The 20,667-nt window shown below is 41.2% G+C and overlaps 1 protein-coding gene across 5 annotated transcripts in view; it reads left to right on the top strand.

Moving 5' to 3' along the window:
* AAGAB (alpha and gamma adaptin binding protein) overlaps positions 1–20,139 on the top strand; it is an 86,768-nt gene extending 66,629 nt beyond the window's left edge. Inside the window, exons 6-10 of one of the 5 annotated variants that reach the window (XM_033851872.2) lie at positions 11,951–12,033; positions 12,874–12,967; positions 17,091–17,195; positions 17,652–17,701; positions 18,353–20,139. In XM_033851872.2, the coding sequence (XP_033707763.1) occupies positions 11,951–12,033; positions 12,874–12,967; positions 17,091–17,195; positions 17,652–17,701; positions 18,353–18,430 (410 nt within the window). In that variant the 3' untranslated portion in view covers positions 18,431–20,139. Of the gene's footprint in view, positions 1–11,950; positions 12,034–12,870; positions 12,968–17,090; positions 17,196–17,651; positions 17,702–18,352 lie in introns of all 5 variants that reach the window. The other 4 variants (XM_033851871.2, XM_073801162.1, XM_033851875.2 and 1 more) reach the window with 4 other exon arrangements.
* The last annotated feature ends 528 nt before the right edge of the window (positions 20,140–20,667 follow it).

Here is a 20,667-nt window from a genome sequence, read left to right as displayed (position 1 = left end):
AGCTCCCGGGGTTCAGCTTTGGATTTGGCCTGGCCTCTGCGTGTAGGTCACCAGAGGCATCTGCTCAGACAGGACGGGGTTAAAGGAGCCGCTGATTCGGGGGCTCTGGCTCACTCAGGCCGGAGGGAGGGAGGGGTACAGAGTGCGGGGCAAGCCTGCGGCGGCAGAGGCTAGCTTGACATTGCACCAGCCTGAGGTGTACCGTGTGTTTTCCCGGGGAAGTTGTCCTTGGATCCCGGGACCCTGGCAGGGGCGAGCTGCACAGGCTCCCCGGAAGGGAGGTGTGGAGCGTGACCTGTACTGTCACACAGGCTTCTTGGTGGCAGCAGCAGCAGCCTTAGCGTCTCATGCCCGTCTTTGGGGTCCGCGCTGTTAGCCGCGGCTCATGCCCGACTCTGGAGCTCCTTTAAGCAGCGCTCTTAATCCCCTCTCCTTGTGCACCAGGAAACAAAGAGGGAAGAAAAAGTCTCTTGCGTCTTCGGCAGTTCCATACTTTTTCCCGGACTCCCTCCCGGCTAGCTGTGGTGCACTAACCCCTTCAGGCTGTGTTGAGGCCTCCAGTCCTGTCCCTGCGCTCCGACCGAAGCCGGAGCCTCAGCTCCCAGCCCCTCCTGCCCCGGTGGGTGAGCATACAAGCCTCTGGGGCTGGTGAGTGCTGATTGGCACCGATCCTCTGTGTGGAAATCTCTCCGCTTTGCCCTCTGCACCCCTGTTGCTGCACTCTCCTCCGCGGCTCCGAAGCTCCCCCCCTCCACCACCCACAGTCTCTGCCCGCGAAAGGGCTTCTAATGTGTGGAAACCTTTCCTCCTTCACGGCTCCCTCCCATTGGTGCAGGTCCTGTCCCTATTCTTTTGTCTCTGTTTATTCTTTTTTCTTTTGCCCTACCCAGGTACGTGGGGAGTTTCTTGCCTTTTGGGAGGTCTGAGGTCTTCTGCCAGCGTTCAGTAGGTGTTCTGTAGGAGTTGTTCCACGTGTAGATGTATTTCTGATGTATCTGTGGGGAGGAAGTTGATCTCCGCGTCTTACTCTTCTGCCATCTTCCCCACGGCCCGTGGTCCCGTTTCCTGTTTCTTAAGGTAGGATTCTATTGCTATAAACTTCCCTCTTAGAACTGCTTTTGCTGCATCCCATAGGTTTTGGGTCGTCGTGTCTCCATTGTCATTTGTTTCTAGGTATTTTTTGATATCCTCTTTGATTTCTTCAGTGATCACTTTGTTATTAAGTAGTGTATTGTTCAGCCTCCATGTGTTTGTATTTTTTACAGACCTTTTCCTGTAATTGATATCTAGTCTCATGGCATTGTGTTCGGAAAAGATACTTGATATGATTTCAATTTTCTTAAATTTACCAAGGCTAGATTTGTGACCCAGGATATGATCTATCCTGGAGAATGTTCCATGAGCACTTGAGAAAAATGTTTATTCTGTTGTTTTTGGATGGAATGTCCTATAAATATCAACTAAGTCCATCATGTTTAATGTATCATTTAAAGCTTGTGTTTCCTTATTTATTTTCATTTTGGATGATCTGTCCATTGGTGAACGTGAGGTGTTAAAGTCCCCTACTATGAATGTGTTACCGTCGATTTCCCCTTTTATTGCTGTTAGTATTTGCCTTATGTATTGATGTGCTCCTCTGTTGGGTGCATAAATATTTACAATTGTTATATCTTCTTCTTGGATCGATCCCTTGATCATTATGTAGTGTCCTTCTTTGTCTCTTCTAATAGTCTTTATTTTAAAGTCTATTTTGTCTGATATGAGAATTGCTACTCCAGCTTTCTTCTGATTTCCATTTGCATGGAATATCTTTTTCCATCCCCTCATTTTCGGTCTGTATGTGTCCCTAGGTCTGAAGTGGGTCTCTTGTAGACAGCATATATACGGGTCTTGTTTTTGTATCCATTCAGCCAGTCTATGTCTTTAGGTGGGAGCATTTAATCCATTTACATTTAAGGTAATTATCGATATGTATGTTCCTATTCCCATTTTCTTAATTGTTTTGGGTTTGTTATTGTAGGTCTTTTCCTTCTCTTGTGTTTCTTGCCTAGAGAAGTTCCTTTAGCATTTGTTGTATAGCTGGATTGGTGGTGCTGAACTCTCTCAGCTTTTGCTTGTCTGTAAAGGTTTTAATTTCTCCATCAAATCTGAATGAGTTCCTTGCTGGGCAATCTTGGTTGTAGGTTTTTCTCCTTCATCACTTTAAATATGTCCTGCCACTCCCTTCTGGCTTGCAGAGTTTCTGCTGAAAGATCAGCTGTTAACCTTATGGGGATTCGCTTGTGTGTTATTTGTTGTTTTTCCCTTGCTGCTTTTAATATGCTTTCTTTGTATTTAATTTTTGACAGTTTGATTAATATGTGTCTTGGCGTGTTTCTCCTTGGATTTATCCTGTATGGGACTCTCTGTGCTCCCTGGACTTGATTAACTATTTCCTTTCCCACATTAGGGAAGTTTTCAACTATAATCTCTTCAAATATTTTCTCAGTCCCTTTCTTTTTCTCTTCTTCTTCTGGGACCCCTACGATTCGAATGTTGGTGTTTTTAATGTTGTCCCAGAGGTCTCTGAGACTGTCCTCAGTTCTTTTCATTCTTTTTTTTTTATTCTGCTCTGCAGTAGTTATTTCCACTGTCTTATCTTCCAGGTCACTTATCTGTTCTTTTGCCTCAGTTATTCTGCTATTGATCCTTTCTAGAGTATTTTTACTTACATTTATTGTGTTGTTCATCATTGCTTGTTCCCTCTTTAGTTCTTCTAGATCCTTGTTAAATGTTTCTTGCATTTTCTCTATTCTATTTCCAAGATTTTGGATCATCCTTACTATCATTATTCTGAATTCTTTTTCAGATAGACTGCCTATTTCCTCTTCATTTGTTAGGTCTGGTGGGTTTTTACCTTGCTCCTTCATCTGCTGTGTATTTTTCTGTCTTCTCATTTTGCTTATCTTACTGTGTTTGAGGTCTCCTTTTTGCAGGCTGCAGGTTCGTAGTTCCCGTTGTTTTTAGTGTCTGTCCCCAGTGGCTACGGTTGGTTCAGTGGGTTGTTTAGGTTTCCTGGTGGAGGGGACTAGTGCCTGTGTGTTTTTGGGTGTCTGTGGCCTTATTATGATTTTAGGCAGCCTCTCTGCTAATGGATGGGGTTGTGTTCCTGTCTTGCTAGTTGTTTGGCATAGGGCGTCCAGCACTGTAGCTTGCCGGTCGTTGAGTGAAGCTGGGTGTTGGTGTTGAGATGGAGATCTCTAGGAGATTTTCACCGTTTGATATTACGTGGAGCTAGGAGGTCTCTTGTGGACCAGTGTCCTGAAGTTGGCTCTCCCACCTCAGAGGCACAGCCCTGACACCTGGCTGGAGCACCAAGAGCCTGTCCTCCACACGGCTCAGAATAAAAGGGAGAAAAAATAGGGAGGGAGGGAGGGAGGGAGGGAGGGAATAAGATAAAATAAAATAAAGGTATTAAAATAAAAAATAATTATTAAGAAACAAATTTTTTAAAGTAAAAACAAAAACAAAAAACAGACGGACAGAACCCTAGGACAAATGGTGAAAGCAAAGCTATACAGACAAAATCTCACACAGAAGCACATACATACTCACAAAAAGAGGAAAAAATAATCTGTCTTGCTTCCAAAGTCCACCTCCTCAATTTGGGATGATCCGTTGTCTACTCAGGTATTCCACAGATGCAGGGTACCAAGTTGATTGTGGAGCTTTAACCCGCTGCTTCTGAGGCTACTGGGAGAAATTTCCCTTTGTCTTCTTTGTTCGCACAGCTCCTGGGGTTCAGCTTTGGGTTGGCCCCGCCTCTGCATGTAGGTCGCCTGAGGGCATCTGTTCTTCACTCATACAGGACGGGGTTAAAGGAGCCCCTGATTTGGGGGCTCTGGCTCACTCAGGCAGGGGGAGGAAGGGGTACGGAGTGCGAGGCGAGCCTGCGGCGGCAGAGGCCGGCATGACGTTGCGCCAGCCAGAGGCACACCGTGTGTTCTTCCCGGGAAGTTGTCCCTGGATCACGGGACCCTGGCAGTGGCGGGCTGCACAGGCTCCCGGGAGGGGAGGTGTGGATAGTGACCTGTGCTTGCACACAGGCTTCTTGGTGGCTGCAGCAGCAACCTTAGCGTCCCATGCCCGTCTCTGGGGTCCCCGTTGATAGCCGCGACTCGAGCCCGTCTCTGTTATCTCCTTTAAGCAGCGCTCTTAATCCCCTCTCCTCGAGCACCTCGAGGAAACAAAGAGGCAAGAAAAAGTCTCTTGTCTCTTCGGCAGCTCTAGACTTTTCCCGGACCCCCTCCTGGCTAGCCGTGGTGCACTAACCCCTTCAGGCTGTGTTCACGCCTCCAGCCCCAGTCCTCTCCCTGGGATCTAAGCTCGGAAGCCGGAGCCTCAGCTCCCAGACCCCGCCCGCTCTGGCGGGTGAGCAGACAATCCTCTCAGGCTGGTGAGTGCTGGTCGGTACCGATCCTCTGTGCGGGAATCTCTCTGCTTTGCACTCCACACCCCTGCTGCTGCGCTCTCCTCCGTGGCTCTCAGATTTGGTTTTAAGATCAAGGAAAAGAAGTTGATTAGTAGAAGTCTGATGACATGTTTTGTTTTGTTTGAGATGAAGTTGTCACTCATTGTTTCACATAGGAAGGTAGCATTATGCACAGTGTCCTTGTTTCCTTGTTTAGAGTGTCAGTTTAACATTACCCCCAAGCTGCCACCCCCTACCCCAGGCTTTGTCACCTGAGCACTGGTGAGTACCACGGGGGGTTAGTTGGCTCTTGGGTGTTCAGTGGGTTTTTGTTTGGTTGGTTTTGGTTTTATTTTTTACAAATACCACCACTGAGAGAAGGGCCAGGAAGGGAAATTCTGTGGTCTTTTAGTGTTTCTAATCAGTGAAGGAGTGATTAGACTAATCAAATATTGCAGGGTTGTGACATTGATCCCCAAGTGGTAAGCAGTAATTGTGGAGATTGGATTTCAAAAGCTCTGACAATTTACTTTCAGTTTATCTATTATAATATTTAATATCCAGTGATGCAGGTGGGTAAGGATTAAGTGGAATTAATAGTAGAAACAATTCTTTCTTATGGTAGTTTTCTATGCCTTCCCATTATAAATGAAAAGAATTGATCATCTGTTAATGTATGTTCCTCAGTATGTACTTGGTAACAAAGAACCATGGCAGAAATCCCAGATTTCATTTTAGGGAATCCTTTGCAACTGATGTACAGAGCATTGTCAAGAATTGAGTACCAAAACACAAGGTCTATCTGGCTACCTGATACCTGGGCTACTTGCCTGAGAACGTAGATGGCTACTACCTTTAATATAATTTTATTTTAAGAGAGAGTAAAGAAACAAAAGTGATGGTTAAATAAAAACTTGAATTTAATGTCACAGAAAATAAAACAACATCAAATTAGTGAACGGAAGAATGATTAATGAAGAAGGTTCTAGTGGGGTCTGTCTCTGCCTGGGTGATTTTTTTTTTTTAATAAATTTATTTATTGGCTGCATTGGGTCTTCGTTGCTGCGCGCAGGCTTTCTCTAGTTGTGGCAAACGGGCTACTCTTCATTGAGGTATGCGGGCTTCTCATTACCGTGGCTTCTGTTGTCATGGAGCACAGGTCTCTAGGTGCGTGGGCTTCAGTAGATGCAGCATGCGTGCTCTAGTTGTGGTGCACGGGCTTAGTTGCTCCGCGACATGTGGGATCTTCCCGGACCAGGGCTCGAACCCATGTCCCGTGCATTGGCAGGCGGATTCTTAACCACTGTGCCACCAAGGAAGTCCCCTGCCTGGGTGATTTTGGGAAAATGGCATCATGTCTCTGGACTCCAGTTGCCTAACCTCTAGGATAGAGTAGAATTATATCAACATTACATTCTACAGAACTGAGTTCCTTGAGACAGAGTGAGTTGTTCCCATTTTTTTATCCCAGCACCTAATATTGTGGAACTGAAAAAATGATTTGAATAATCTCTGTCAGTTGTCTTACTGTGAATGTTGTGGTCAAAAATAAAATAAGTAAGATACATATTCATTTTTAGGTAGAGTGCATAATTTGGAGGAGTGTGTGTTGTAAGAGCAGAAAGGGAAGGAGGAATTGTGAAAAATTAGAGAAGATGGAAGGCAATAAATGTATGGGTAAAACAATGAGACTTTGTTTTTTAAAAAATCACCCGCAAAATTGTCCATAGGCAAACAAATGGTGGGGAGCACTTCAAATTAGTCACCACGAAGGCACTGCAGGCCTCCCTCTGTGGCCACCTTGCAAAACATTTTAGGTAGTCATTCTTTGGAATTATTTTTAGAGCTGGTTATGAACCACATAAGAAAAGTCATCTTTTTCTTCATGGTAAAGTTTTGTTTCGTTCACTCTCATTATTCCCCACACTTGGTTCTGAATGGTTTTTGACTTGATTGTAAACATTCCTTTGAGGATTTTCAAGAGGGTGCTTCAGGCTCTGGAGATAGGACTTACGGTGGAACCATTATTGGAATTAATGTAAAGCTTTCCTTTACAACTTTGGTAAAAAACAGTACTCATTCTGATGTTTAATTCAGTTTGTTAAGAATTTGTGTGTATGCATGCACAGAAAAAAAGAAGGACATTTACCAAAGTATTAATTGACATCTTTGGTGATTTCGTTTTCTTCTTTATACTTTTCTCTATTTTCCAAATTTTATACAATGAACCTATCATTTACAATCAGGAAAAAGGGCAAAAAAACATAGTCTGGTTACTTTCTGGTCACCAGAAAGTTCCTTATATGTTCAAGTATTGGCAGAGACAGTTCTTGACTTGTGACCACGTGTCCCAGGTGTCAGAGGGAGAGCAGAGGTTCACTTTTCTGAATCCAAAGCTAATGATGGAGCCAGATTTAGTGCTTAATCCTATTTTCCTAAAGAAGCACTGTTTTTAATAATATACTTTAAAGTTTTACCTTTTTCAAGCAGTAGTTTAGTAAAAGAGAATAGATTGGTTCTAATTCTTTTGTGATTTTAAAAACATTTCATTTCCATTTGTCAAACAGAAGTGGAATGTGAGATAAAATATATGCTTATTTTCCAACCTTCTCTAATGCTTGCAGTCTCTGTCTGACAGTCATGTCAGGCTGTCAGCAGATATCTCAGCATCCCCCCTGTACACTTAGCACTGTGCTGGGAGCTGAGGAAGGTGGAAGAACCCTTAGCTCCTGTCTCTGTCTGCAAGGAGTTTATAATATAGTTTAGGATGGCAGATAGACTCAAGGTAAGTATTTATACTAGCACAGTAAGGACAACAAGGCAAATGGCACTGAGGGAGCTGAAATCATCTAGAGAAGTTTCCCAGCGTAAGAGGAGGATATTTGTAATGCTGACAGGAGGTAAAGGTAGAATCTTAAATGCTTTTATTATTTTTCCATTGAAAAATCCTTCCAAGAAATGACTTACAACCTGAGCGTTATAGCCCCAAATTTCCTGTCCTAATTAGATCTATATCAGTGGTTCTCAATTGGAGGCAGTTTTGCCCCCCTCTCCCCGGCGGACATTGGCAGTGCTATAGGCATTTGGTAGTATAGGTGGGGATGTACAGGACGCCCCCTTGCCCCTCGTCCCCATACACACTCAAATGTCTGTAGTGCTGAATTTGAGAAACCCTTGTCTACATACACTTGAGGGACAGTGAAGGGACACTGGGGCCTAACCACCTGTCTGCCACTAGTTTTATGTGACCAGTGCCTCCAGGAGTTATGGGGGCTGGGCTGGGATAAATTAATGAGAGGCATTGAAGTGGCATATGATTAATTATTCAGTCCTCAGCTGTTCATCTTAGTTCAGTTGAAATCAGTCTAAACCAGGGAAGTAATGAAGGATTACTGACAAAAGAGAACTATATGAATAAAAAGATATCTTTTTGCACTTAATCCAAGTTTGTGTTGTCATATTCAGTATTTGTATATCAAGCATTGAATGTCTCTTTGCTCTTTATATGATACCTGTGAGCTTAATGGAAATTAATTAGAATCAGAGAGTTCTGGATTTCACGTTCAGGTTCTAGCTATGTGACTTTGAACAAGTTACCTAATCTCTTCGAGTTATACTTTACTCTGTAAAAAATATAATAAATCCTCTGTAGCAGAAGATAAATAAGTGTGCCTTTAGATTTGTAAAGAGATAACCAAATGTTTCATATATTTCAAGTTTTCTTGAAACTTCCTATTGAAAAATAAAATAAAAGCTCCTCCACAAGGCTTGAGAATTTCCCATTGCTAACCTTTATTCTAGAGGCTATGGTTTTGTTTCTGACACTTCCTGGAAGAATTTTATGCAAATGACCGGTACTGAATTAGTGTTTTTAGGACCAGAGTTTAGTATACTTACTATTCCTTCTAGAATAGCTTATTTTACATCACTTAACAACTTCTCCTTTCTGTGGCTCTGAAGTTCCAGAAGAATCAGCTGAGTAGGTAGATTAATTTATTCCTTCCTAGTGTAGTATTTTGAGGTATCAATAAAACCAGAGATGCTAAAGCCAATTTCAACAACTATCTGCTAAAAGAATAAATCCTTCTTAATGGGGATGACATTTCCATGCCCTGAATCCTGGGGAGAAAAATCTGGCAAACAAGAAAAGATTCAGGTAATTCTTTTCTATGAGAACAATAGTGTTACAGTGGGTGCACATGGGCAGAATTTTGCTAAACATTGAACTAGGGAGAATGGAGAGTTTCTTTAAAACCGTAGGTGTATAAAACATCCAGGTTTTTCTTAGCAACATTAATGTGCGAGCAATCTGCTTTGGATAAACAAAAAAGAATTGCTTCTCTAATTGTGAAAATTTATGTGTCTCTAACTTCCCTAAAATGTAAGCAGTGGTCAAAAAGAGTTATGTACCACAGTGTTCATTGCAGCTCTATTTACAATAGCCAGGACATGGAAGCGACCTAAGTGTCCATCGACAGATGAATGCATAAAGAAGATGTGGCACATATATACAATGGAATATTATTATTCAGCGATAAAAAGAAACGAAACTGAGTTATTTGTAGTGAGGTGAATGGACGTAGAGTCTGTCATACAGAGTGAAGTAAGTTAGAAAGAGAAAAATAAATACCGTATGCTAACACATTTATAAGGAATCTAAAAAAAAAAGTTATGAAGAACCTAGGGGCAAGATAGGAATAAAGATGCAGACGTAGAGGATGGACTTGAGGACATGGGGAGGGGGAAGGGTAAGCTGGGACGAAGTGAGAGAGTGGCATGGACATATATACACTACCAAATGTAAAATAGATAGCTAGTGGGAAGCAGCCGCATAGCACAGGGAGATCAGCTCGGTGCTTTGTGACCACCTAGAGGGGTGGGGTTGGGAGGGAGACGCAAGAGGGAGGAGATACGGGGATATATGTATATGTATAACTGATTCACTTTGTTATAAAGCAGAAACTAACACACCATTGTAAAGCAACTATACTCCAATAAAGATATTAAAAAAATATATATATATATATAAGCAGTGGAACAGAGGAAAAAATATATATATAAGCAGTGGAACAGAGTGAACTCACATTAGTTGACTAAATTCTCCATTGTTTATAAGAAAATACTGAGCAAAAGTTCTTCCAGCTTTCATTAGCCTGAAACCTGATTATAAACTCATAGTCATCTGTGGACCTTAAAAGGATTCTGGAATTTAAGGTTCTTTTTTTTCTATTAAATAATTTAAAATACCTAATTCAGAGCTAACTATCAAGCTAAAGAATGCCATTTTACTTTATAAAATCACAAATATCTAAAGCAGAAAGGACCTTAACAACCATGTCTAGCAACCCTCTTCTTTTTACAGATCAGAGGATTGAGGCACAGAAAGATTGATTGACTTGTCCAAGGTCATAAAGGTGGGCAGAGCCAGGAGTGGAATCCAGGTTTTCTGACCACTAGCCCAGTCTTCTTCCCACTATTTAGACTTTTCCATAATTTTATTCATTATTAGAATTGGGACATTCAGTTTTTTTTTTATTGTGGTAAAATACACATAGCATTTAATCATTAAACGTTTAAAAATCTCTTTAAATAGGCAAACACATGAATATGGAGCAAACACATGATTATGGAACAAAAATCAAAAGGTACACAAAGGTTTATGGTATACGGTTACTAGTTCAGCTCCCTCTCACTCCTGTCCAGCCCAGATCCCCTTCTTGGAGGCAGCCACTGTAAATAATGAGGCATTTTAAATAGACCATTTTGGTCTAATAACGTGTCTAAACTGACATTGCATTGTATTATTCTTCAGGGATTGCAGTTTGGCCTGCCAAATTTAGGTAATGCCCAACAAAGGAAAAACAGAAGCCGTGGAATTGGAATATGGAGAGAGATTTGTGAACTGATTTGAAAATTACCCACAGTCCAAGTTATTTCCAGTAATAGAAGTGAGGGCTCTCTTGCATCAGTACTCTCTTACTCAAATAATGCCTTTTGTACAAAGAGCCTAAAGTATTTTATAAGAGCTCTCATGTATCCTCATGACATGTGAAATCCCTGAGTATTGTGTTAACTGCGTACAACTGCTTTAGAGTCTATAGCACATTGGCCACAAGAAAGAATTATGTTGATGTTTGAATAAACACCCCCAGGCTCTGTGAAACCATCAGTGTGGGACATCACATGGATCTGCTTCTCTCAGCTTCTGAGCCTCCACGGCCTACCTGATAAAACAGCCCCTGCTTCTTGGATGGGGTGCATCCAGGCATTGGGGCTGGAGAGTTCCTCACAGACTGGACAGGTTGGCTGAAGGAGTGAGAGGGGGCTCCAGGAGTACATGTGCACCTTTGGTTGTGGAGCAGGAAAAGCAGCAGGGCAGCAGCAGGTTCTTGGTACCGCCCAGCGCCTTTGTAGCCTTAGAGCACAGGTGCTGACTCTGGTAGATAGCCACGTGCAGTAAGTAGGCGACTGCCCACCTGGTGAGAGGTCAGCCTGGGAAAAGCTGCAGGCCCAGACCCCACATGCCACGGTCGGACTTCCTCCCAGTTTAAAAGGCAGATCTCCCCAAGTGAAAGGGAAGAAGAGGTTGTCTTCTGCAATTGGTTATCTTTCTGTGATACTTTGTGTGACTATCTGACAACAGGTTTCACCTGGCAAGGGAGAGGACCTAGGAGGTCTGTAGGTTGTTTTGAAGACAGATGAGAATGGGTCCAGGGAAGCTATAGGGAGAGGAAAGGCAAGGTGGGAAGAAGTTGTCTTCCTGAGAGAGCAGTTCTTTGACTTCTGTACCACTAGACTCTTGAATTGTGGGTTTCACATTCTACTCTCAGGCAGTGTTTTTTTTGTTGTTGTTTGGTTTTTGTTTTTTTTCCAATTTTCCTGATCCTAAGGACTCTCCTGGAGTACTTGCTAAAAGTTCAGATTCCTTGGCCTCTGTTCCATAGATGCCGCCTCAGTGTGAAGTTGGGTCCTTGAATACTGGGTAATTTTAATAAGCGTCCAGGTGATTCTGGGGAACGCTGTCAGATCAGGACTGGGTTCTGATATTTTGCTCTAGATTTGTCCTCCATTATAAACATAAATATCGGAAGTATTGGGAACCTTAACTGCATAAACAGAGCTTTATTTCAAGAAAGCGTGAATGTTCATTTCACCTGATAATAATGCCTTGGTATTGATTCTTTTTAATGTTTTTTAATTGTTTAAAACACTGAAGTGTTAGTTCATAGTAACTATTAAAACATCAGTTCTGTTCATCTTTGCAAACAGAACTACTGAATGGCCTTTTGTTTGTTGTAATGGCCCTGCCATATATTTGACCTGGTCTAATACTATGTGATTTAAAGTTATCTGGAATTTAGAGTTCTGTAATTGATAGCAACTGTTTTTTATAGTTAGAACTTTTATAATGAGGAGATAGCTATTATTTCATCATCACAGTCATTTTAACAGTTTTAAATGTAAATTAAAAATTTCAGCGATTGTATTTTTTCTTTTCAGATAGGAACCAAGGCTTTAACCTTCTCAGCTCATTGGCTGGAGCAAACCATAGCACTGGATCAGCAGAGACCTGCCACTCAGAGGTAGAGATTTTTCCTGGATGTTTTCTCTTCTTTGGCTTTAATTTCTACTCGTCATTATGAATCTTTACACCATTCATCATTTTTTCCTTTCCATTTAAGAAGTGGCAGAGAATATTATCAATAGATAAAAGGAGAACCTAAAGCAGCCCTCTTTATGCCTGCTAGCTGTTAAGAGCAGGCTAGTTCAGCATTAAAGCAGTAAGCCCTTTCAAGATGTTTGCAATTTGGGCTGTTCCATGTGTTTTTGCTAGAGTGCTTTTAAAAATGTGCTAGGATTTCCTTAAGGCATAAAGTTGCCCCAAAATCTTTAAATATAACATAAAATTAGTGGTTCTTTTTAAGTACTTCCTGTGTCCTGTACAATCTGAGGCAAGGTCCTTGCCCTTAATGAGCTTAAATAGGCTGATTTCAACCCTCTGTCCTCAAGGACTTTGGTCCAGGTCTGCCTGGGTTGGCAGGTTGGAACCACGAACACATTACGTAGTGCCACATTGTCTTTCTGGGACCTTCCTCCTCAGTCTGAGCTGTTTGTGATAGGATCTTATACATTTTCAGATTTTGAATAAAACATGATCTTAAAGCAAACAGTATGTTTTAATAGTCAATAGCAAAATCATAATACTTTTTAATTTTTCCTTGAGGAGAAACACTGCTGAATTAGTGAATGTTTACCCTTTTGTTTAATGTGACCTTGATCCTTCTTCCATCTCTCTTTGTGTCTTGCTCCTATTACTGCTTCTCCAAAGCTAACCAGTGGGTGGAAGTGCGAGCCTTTTTGGATTTAGTTCGGAAGCAACCTCCTGTTAAATTGTTGCTTGTGTGTATTTTCCTCACCAGCAGCCCCAGTTGCCAGCAGCAGAGAGGACTGAACCCCTCTTGGATCATCGAGGTGGTGCCTCTAATACAACAGACACTCAGGTCGATAGCATCGCGGGTAAGCACCTCTCTGGCTGCTAAGTGACAGCTCTGTGGAACTTGCAGTAGCCCATGTATTGGGGTGTAAATCATCCAAGGGGAAATTGACTTTAAATAAGGACGAGGGAAGGAAGTTGAGAGTACACCCCAAATGAATGTTAGCCTTGTGGACGGCTGTCAGAAAAAGGAGGGAGAGTAAATACATTACAAATTGTGGGCACCATTGTCCTGCTGATTCTGTCAGCAGGATCGTGATAACGATCATCTTAGCTAGAACAGACAGAACCAGGTGGTGAAACAGCTTTATATCTCCATATTACACAGTTTTTTCATAGTATTTCACAGTCGTCAGAATTGATGGTAACAAGAATAATACAGCTTTATAAGCCCTCCCGTATCTTTTTAAAATTCTTTTATGTCCACATTCTCATTTGGTAATGAAGTTTGGCAGAGAAGTTATTTTACAGAGATGAAGATGAGGCCCAGAGCAGTCTAATAACTTGTCCAAGGGCACCTAACAAGAAGGTCCTAGAGCTGAAACTGGAATCCAGTTTGCTGCCCAAAAGCCAGAAAGCCAAGGAGCTTAGTTAACAATAACTATAAACGTTCTTTTGTCAGGGAGCTACTGAAGTCACTACTTCTTTTTATGCCACAGAGGGCCCATGTGCAGTAATAAGTTTTAAAAACTTTTTTTTTTCTGTTTGTAAGATAATCCATGTAGAAAACTTAAATGATTGGTTATAGAAACATATTAAGAAGGAAAAATTGGTATATAATTTCACTCTAGTTTATTCAACCTCATCCTCTCAGTTGAACCCTTCATATTAGCTTCTAAACCTGCTAAAATCTCTGCCATGAAAACAAACCATTGACCACACTGAAGGATGTGGGGAAAATAACTAACTTAAAGAATTTGGGAAAATGGTATTCTGACTGGATACCATGAGGCCAAAACCAAAAAGAAATGAACAGAAATCCTGCACTCTATTTAATAAATTTGATTCTTACAGGGGTATGGGTTCGAAATTCTGAATATTTATATGTAATATATTTTATATATATTACAGTTGAAAGAATAAGAAAATATAGCATAGATAATGAGAGCTAGGTTTCTCACTGTCAGAGAAAGAAGTTACAAATAAGGAAAGGGGAAGGCTTGGATGAACCCTTTGGTACTGAACTAGAATTGAAGGTATCAGTATGAACTCTTGGGTTTTAAAATATAGTTAGAGCAGTAGAGAAATAAATATAGATATGTGTATGCATGTGTAAATACATATATATATTTCCTAGCTCTGTCCACTGGGAGGACCTAGAAGCAACAATAATACCAGTGGACATATTTAGTACTTAGATCTTGGTTTCTAAATACTATTCTCCAAGAAAAGGTACCAGGGCTACTTGGAGAAGTGGTTGATTCAGGGCTGGGGCAGGAAAAATGCAGGATGAACGTGGAGCATCATGGTGCCAGAAAGTAAGGAAGTGCTCAAGAAAAGAATGGGGGCATGTTGAAAGGGCACAGGAACCAACCTGCAAGAGCTTCCAATGGCTAAAGCTGGAACAATTTGACCAGCAAAGTAAATTAACATAGTATTGGGCTGTAACCCATAGAATAAAATACGTATCCATGAATCCATACTAATTTAAATAAATAATTGAATAAATGCATAACTGGAAAAGAAAAGGCTGCTCCTCCTTACAGAAGAATTCCAATTAATACATGTAGACATTATGAAGGAAATAGAAAATTACCCTTAGCCACACACCACAGTAATAGTTGTCACAGGCAAGATCCACTGATGAATGGTGAAATTAGTAGATGAAAGTTTAAGGAGAAACACGACATTTCCATAGTCAAAAGGTATCTTTCCCAAGTTATTTATTACAAAGGGGAAAATAGTAACTTTATACTGGAAAAACCCGGCAGATACCACTTTAAGTGATGAAGGTTACATCACCAGTAACAGGACATATTGACATCATCTCCCTCCAATATGATGCACTGAAAGGGCACTCACTTCTGTGGTGTTCCTGCCAAAGGTCCATAACCTCAATCTAATAATAAGAAAACATCAGACAAACCCAAATTGAGGGATATTACACAAACTAACTGGCCAGTACTCTTCAGAAGTGTCAAAATCATGAAAGACAAGGCAGGACTTAGGAACTGTCACAAATTGGAGAAGACTAAGGAGATTTGACCACTAAATTCTGTGTAGAATCCTGAATTGGATCCTGGAACAGAAAAAAGGATATTAGTGGAAAAACTGATGAAGGTTGAATGAAGTCTGTAGTTTAGTCAGTAGCATTGTTCTATTATTAACTTTGTGATGTTTATAATTGTACCATGTTTATATAAGATGTTAACACTGAGGGAGGGTGGGGGAAGGGCATATCGGAAGGCTCTGTACTATTTTTGCAACTTTTTTGTAAGACTACAATTATTTCAAAATTCTTTAAAAAGACAAAACCAAACAAACAAAAGTAAAACACTTCCTCAACCCCACATCTCTCTCCTCTCTTTACTTATTTCCATTCCTCAGTTCACTCCCATCTAGCTCTTGCTCCCATTTTCCATGAAAACAGCTCACCAACGACTTCCATGCCACTCAATCGAATAGATGTCCTCCAGTCCTCATCTTGACCTCTTGGCGGCATTCAGTATTATGAATCAGCCCCTTTCTGAAACATAATCTTCTCTTGACTCACCCAACACATCTCCTGATGTTCTTCCTACCTCTCTGATGATTCCTTCTCTTGCTTTGGAAGATTACACTCCTTTACCCAGCCTTTAAATATCGCCATTCCTCAATGTTCCATCTAAACTCCTCTTCCAAACCTGTATTTAAGCATGAAGTGATTCTGTCCACATCCACAGTTCAGGTATCATGTATACAGATTAATCACAAATTTTTTTATCTCTAGCCCTATATACCAACTGCCACCATGGCATGCCCATTGAACTAAAGCAAATTTATTAACCAAATGCATCTTTAACATCAAATTATCTGTATGACATTGTAGTAGTGTAAAGAATTATGTTATCATCCTTGTCTTCAAGGAGCTTATAGTCTAAAAATGCAGAGACAGGCCTTGTAATGTAATGTAATGGGTAAAGTCATGGGCTTGGAATCCTGGACAACTGGGTTCAAATCATGGCTCTACCACTAGTAGTGAGATGACCTTGAGTAAGTTATTTAGCATCCGTGGGCCTTAGTTTCCCCTTCTATAAAATAGGGGTGACAAATCTTTCCTCACATCGCTGTTGCAAAAATGAAATGGAATCATATAAGTTAATGCACTCAGTGGTGGGGACAAAGCAAACTCTCTCTCTTACTGTAGTATTTGTTATAGTAACAGTAGACAGATGCTAGCATACAGAGTAGTGTATGCCAGTGCCAAGACAGCTCTATAAACACTAAGTGTGGGACAAATCCTAAGGAAGGAGACCTGTGAGCTGGGACGGTCAGGGAAGACATCCTAGAGGTGACTGGCCTGGAATGGAGGCTGAGTGAAAATTCTGATTAAAAACTAAGTTTGATAAAGAAGCCACATGCCGAGGTAGAAATAGTAAAGGATTTGTGGTAAGAAAAAGGAATTTAAATTGGCTCTACCTCTGAATGGCTGTAATTTTAGATGAGTTCATTTTTAAACTCAGCTTGCTTCATGTGTAAATTGTGAACAGTGCTATCTGTCCTGACCACCTTCTATGGTTGTCAATAACAGATGTGAAAATATTTGTTGACCAGTAAAATATGGTATAAATTTCAGGCATTTATTGAATCTGTGGACCTTAGCTCAGGGCATGACCTTTAGAATTGGAAACATGTAAGTCTGAATCCAAGGTCACACTTATTAGCTGTGACCTTGAGCAAGGTCACTTGATCTCTGAGCTCTAGTTTTCTCTAGAAAAGTGGAAACAGAATTCCTTGCCTCGTTACAGTGTTTTACGGATAAAATGAGTTACTGTTCATTTGTGAGGGCCCACTACCAGCCAAGCAGGATGCAGCACCGTGAGCTGTACAGCTGGTCCCCAGTGGGCACTCACTCACTGGTAACTTTCATCAAAGCCAGATTGATTGCTTTAGGATTCTGTGTATTTAGCACATACATAAATAATGTGTGGCGAATCCTTATTTCAGATCCCACGTTAGACCTGGATATTCAAGAACTAGCCAGTCTTACTACAGGTGGAGGAGATTTGGAGAATTTTGAAAGACTATTTTCAAAGTTAAAAGAAATGAAAGGTAATCGGATCCATTGTGTCTAACAGATTCCCGTATTGATGCTCCTCTATTTTATATAGTAGGATTTTACTTTGTAACTGCTGATTGCATTCCATGCTCTGGCCTCATCTGAGAAACTTGAGTACTGGAGGACTGTGCCATCCTCTGGTAGTAAAAATTTCCTTGGGAAAATTTTCCTCTTTCTTCATTCTTTTTCCTCTTACTTTCCCTTCTTTTGCCTGTCTCTGTTTCTTTCAGTGTGTCTCATTAACATGGAATCAGTAAGATCCCTACCAATTTACTCACATCATTCTCATCTGGAAAATTTGGAAGACTTAAACTTCCTAACAGCTATAATGACTACACCATAAATGTGTCTGTGAAACCCATTTCCCACCTTCTAGTGTTAGAACATCCATGCATTCCAGATTGTCCCGTGCTATTAGATGAATTTCTTAAGATATATTTTCCCCCTAGACAAGGCTGCGACGCTTCCTCACGAGCAAAGAAAGTTGCATGCAGAAAAGGTGAGAAAATCAGTCAGGTATTTATTGAGTACCTACAGCAGGTCCAGTGCTATAAGAATGGTATATCACACTTGTTTACTTCTAAAGCATCTTCCTGTGAACTTTTTGTTGGCTATTAACTTATAACTAATTGAATATTTACCCAGTAGTGATATAATTGCTGCAGTCAAACCAAGATTTTCCAGTGTATGTTGAGTGACGTGGAACATTGAGACTCAGGATGTTTGCCTTCTTAGCTGTTAGGCTGGAAAACGCTTAGTTATTTGGTTTGGTTTGGTTTGGTTATTACCAACACAACACGTTCTTGGCAGGAAATGTATATGGTTTATGGTATTCCATTGTATAAATGTGTCATAATGTATCCAGTTTCCGTTTTGGACATTTAGGTCATGTGCCTTTTTTTTTCTTCTGTAGTGAAGCTGTGTGTATCCTTATACATCACCTGTGTAAACAGCTCTGATTATATCCTCAGTAAAAAGTCTAGGAGTAGAAGTCATGGGGTCAGGGTGTTCAGGGGGTTTTGATAGATGTTGCCTGAGCGCTGGAGGGCAGGGTGTAGAATTTTAAGTCTTAATCAGTTCTGTGTATAACATATGAAACGAGCTGAAATTCGGTTTTTGCCTACAGTTTGTTGCTTGCTTCTCTCCACAGGTGGCCAAAGCTTTCTGGATGGCAATTGGGGGAGACAGAGATGAAATTGAAGGCCTTTCGTCTGATGAAGAACACTAAATTATTCATGCTAGGGCTTGACTACCAAAGACTCTAGCTCCCTCTACCTGAGCTACTTCCCTACTCAACCCAGTCATCTTTTGCTGAGCTCCCCATCATCATGTTGGCCACCTGACTTGTTTATAGGCTCCCGTGAATTTTGGTTTTTAGTAGGGGGTAAAGCAGACATCTCTCCTCCCTCAGAATATCGTGGGGGAGTGAGAATGACAATAAGGAGTGAGGAATTCTCAAATACACTTTTTTGCTCTAGGAACAGGGGTGGGATGAGGCTCCAAGGCCTGTGTGATGGGACCAAGTTAAAGGCGAAGAACCACCAGGCCATTCCTGGTCAGTCTTCTAAGCAGCGTTCCCCACGTTCACACGTGATCACTGCAGATCGGGAGCCTGTGCCACCTTTCCTGGGTTCTGGATTCTTTCTGTCAAGGAACTTGCTGCTCTGAGGTTTGACGCTTTTGATGGGAGGAAAGATTTAATCTGTGCTGTAGTATAGACTATGTGCCAAAGCCACTGGCCCTCAGGTTAGTCTCTAGCTGGAAAAAAAAAAAAAAATGCATCTGGGCATTTCATTTGAAGTACAGTATCTGAGCTCATGCTAGAAAGTATTGAGAAACCATTGTGAATTTTTAGACTGTAGTAAATGACGCAAGGGTTTCCCACTCTGGTAAGGATAAAATAAACCCTCCTCTACCAAGTGGTGGGTCTGTCGGTATGCGTGTGTAAGAGAGAGAGAAGCTTAAGGAATTCCCTCTGTAGGCCACTGAGACGGTATGATCATATCCTGAGATTTTTGCATTAGTGTTACCGTGGAGAAAGTTTTCTTTCTTAGAGTTCGCTACTTGAGATGGCAGAGCTGTGTTGTCACAACTCATACCCTCAAAACAAGGCAAGTTTCCTTTTCTCTTTCTGAAAGCCAGAGATCACTGCCAAAATAGTAACACTAAGGAGTGGGCTTGGTGGGAAAGGATATGAAATGTTAGGCAGTGAATCCCTGAGTACCTTGTGTTACTTCCAGGGCTGGGTGGGTCACCTCTAGGGGAACTGATCACCAAGGGGAACGTTTCCAGAGGAAGAGTGGGAAATAGAGCAAATGTAATCCTTATTTCTGTTTTCGTAGGCACTTTGTAATGCATGTCATGAGCCTTTACTGTGGTAGTCACTGCCATGGCTCTAAACTGGCTCAGGGCACATGGCCTGAGAACTGCTGCTGGCCTGGTGTGGGTAGGAACCTCTTAGGTCACCAGCAGAAACAAGTTTCAGACACCTTTGTGCAACACCTTCTAAGCACTGCAGAACCTGACAGATGGCAGAATGACTGGAATGCTCCAGGTTCCGGGCCAGGGTGACTGCAGGAGGGAAGGTTTCAGTGATTGGAGCCATTCCAGGGAACATTGGAGGCTATCTTGCTTGATACTTGTTTCTTTTTCTTTCTTTTCTTTTTTCACTATCTGAAGGTCTTTGAGACTGTAGTTTACCATCATTCCATCAGTGTTTCTTTGAGGTAACTGCATCAGCCATTGACTGGGAATATAAGGGAAGCTGGCCCTGGGGTTGCAAGATGAAAGGTGGAACATATTTTTCTTAAAACATGAAAGGTTTCAGAAAATACATTAGGTCACGTGGTTAGGGAAAACAAACTAGAAAAGGCTGTGAACTTGATTTTGTGGATTAAACAAAGCCAGGTGATTAAAATGTGATTTATTTATAAAGTCTGCTTATGTGTATTTTTATGATTTTGTTGGTTTTTTTTGGGGGGGTGGGGAAGCCTTCCTTTATTGGATTAGGCGTAAACAGCAAATAATCTAAGAGTTTGTCAAACTCACTCTTTTAGAATCCACCATTTAAATGTATAATATCAAGTCATGTTTTCAAGATCTCACCTATCTGGGGGTATTGGCCCCTTCTAGGGGAGATGTGAGATTAAAGTGTCCAGCGGTACCTACTAAAGGCCCATTTTAAGAAGAGTGATCATGAGCTAATAGTGTAATAAAAATTGCATTCTATCTAAAGTGACCTATGTACATGCCACCATAAGTTATTATGGACTGTCCATCTGGGATTTAAAACAAGAACCTCGGCTTTTTTTTTTCCTTAAACATTTTTCTATTTGTGTAGCACGGTGTCTGGCACATAGTGGGCACTTAAAGCTGGTTTGGACTTGCATTCAATAGTTTTGATGACCATGATCCTAAAGTTTTAAGGTCCATGAGTGTTGGGAGGTAGGGAGAGATAAGAATAAA

This window comes from Tursiops truncatus, chromosome 2 (genome assembly GCF_011762595.2).
Source record: "Tursiops truncatus isolate mTurTru1 chromosome 2, mTurTru1.mat.Y, whole genome shotgun sequence".
Lineage (NCBI taxonomy): Eukaryota > Metazoa > Chordata > Mammalia > Artiodactyla > Delphinidae > Tursiops > Tursiops truncatus.
The sequence above is the reverse complement of the archived record's forward strand: the minus strand, read 5'-3'. Positions and strand labels throughout refer to the sequence as shown.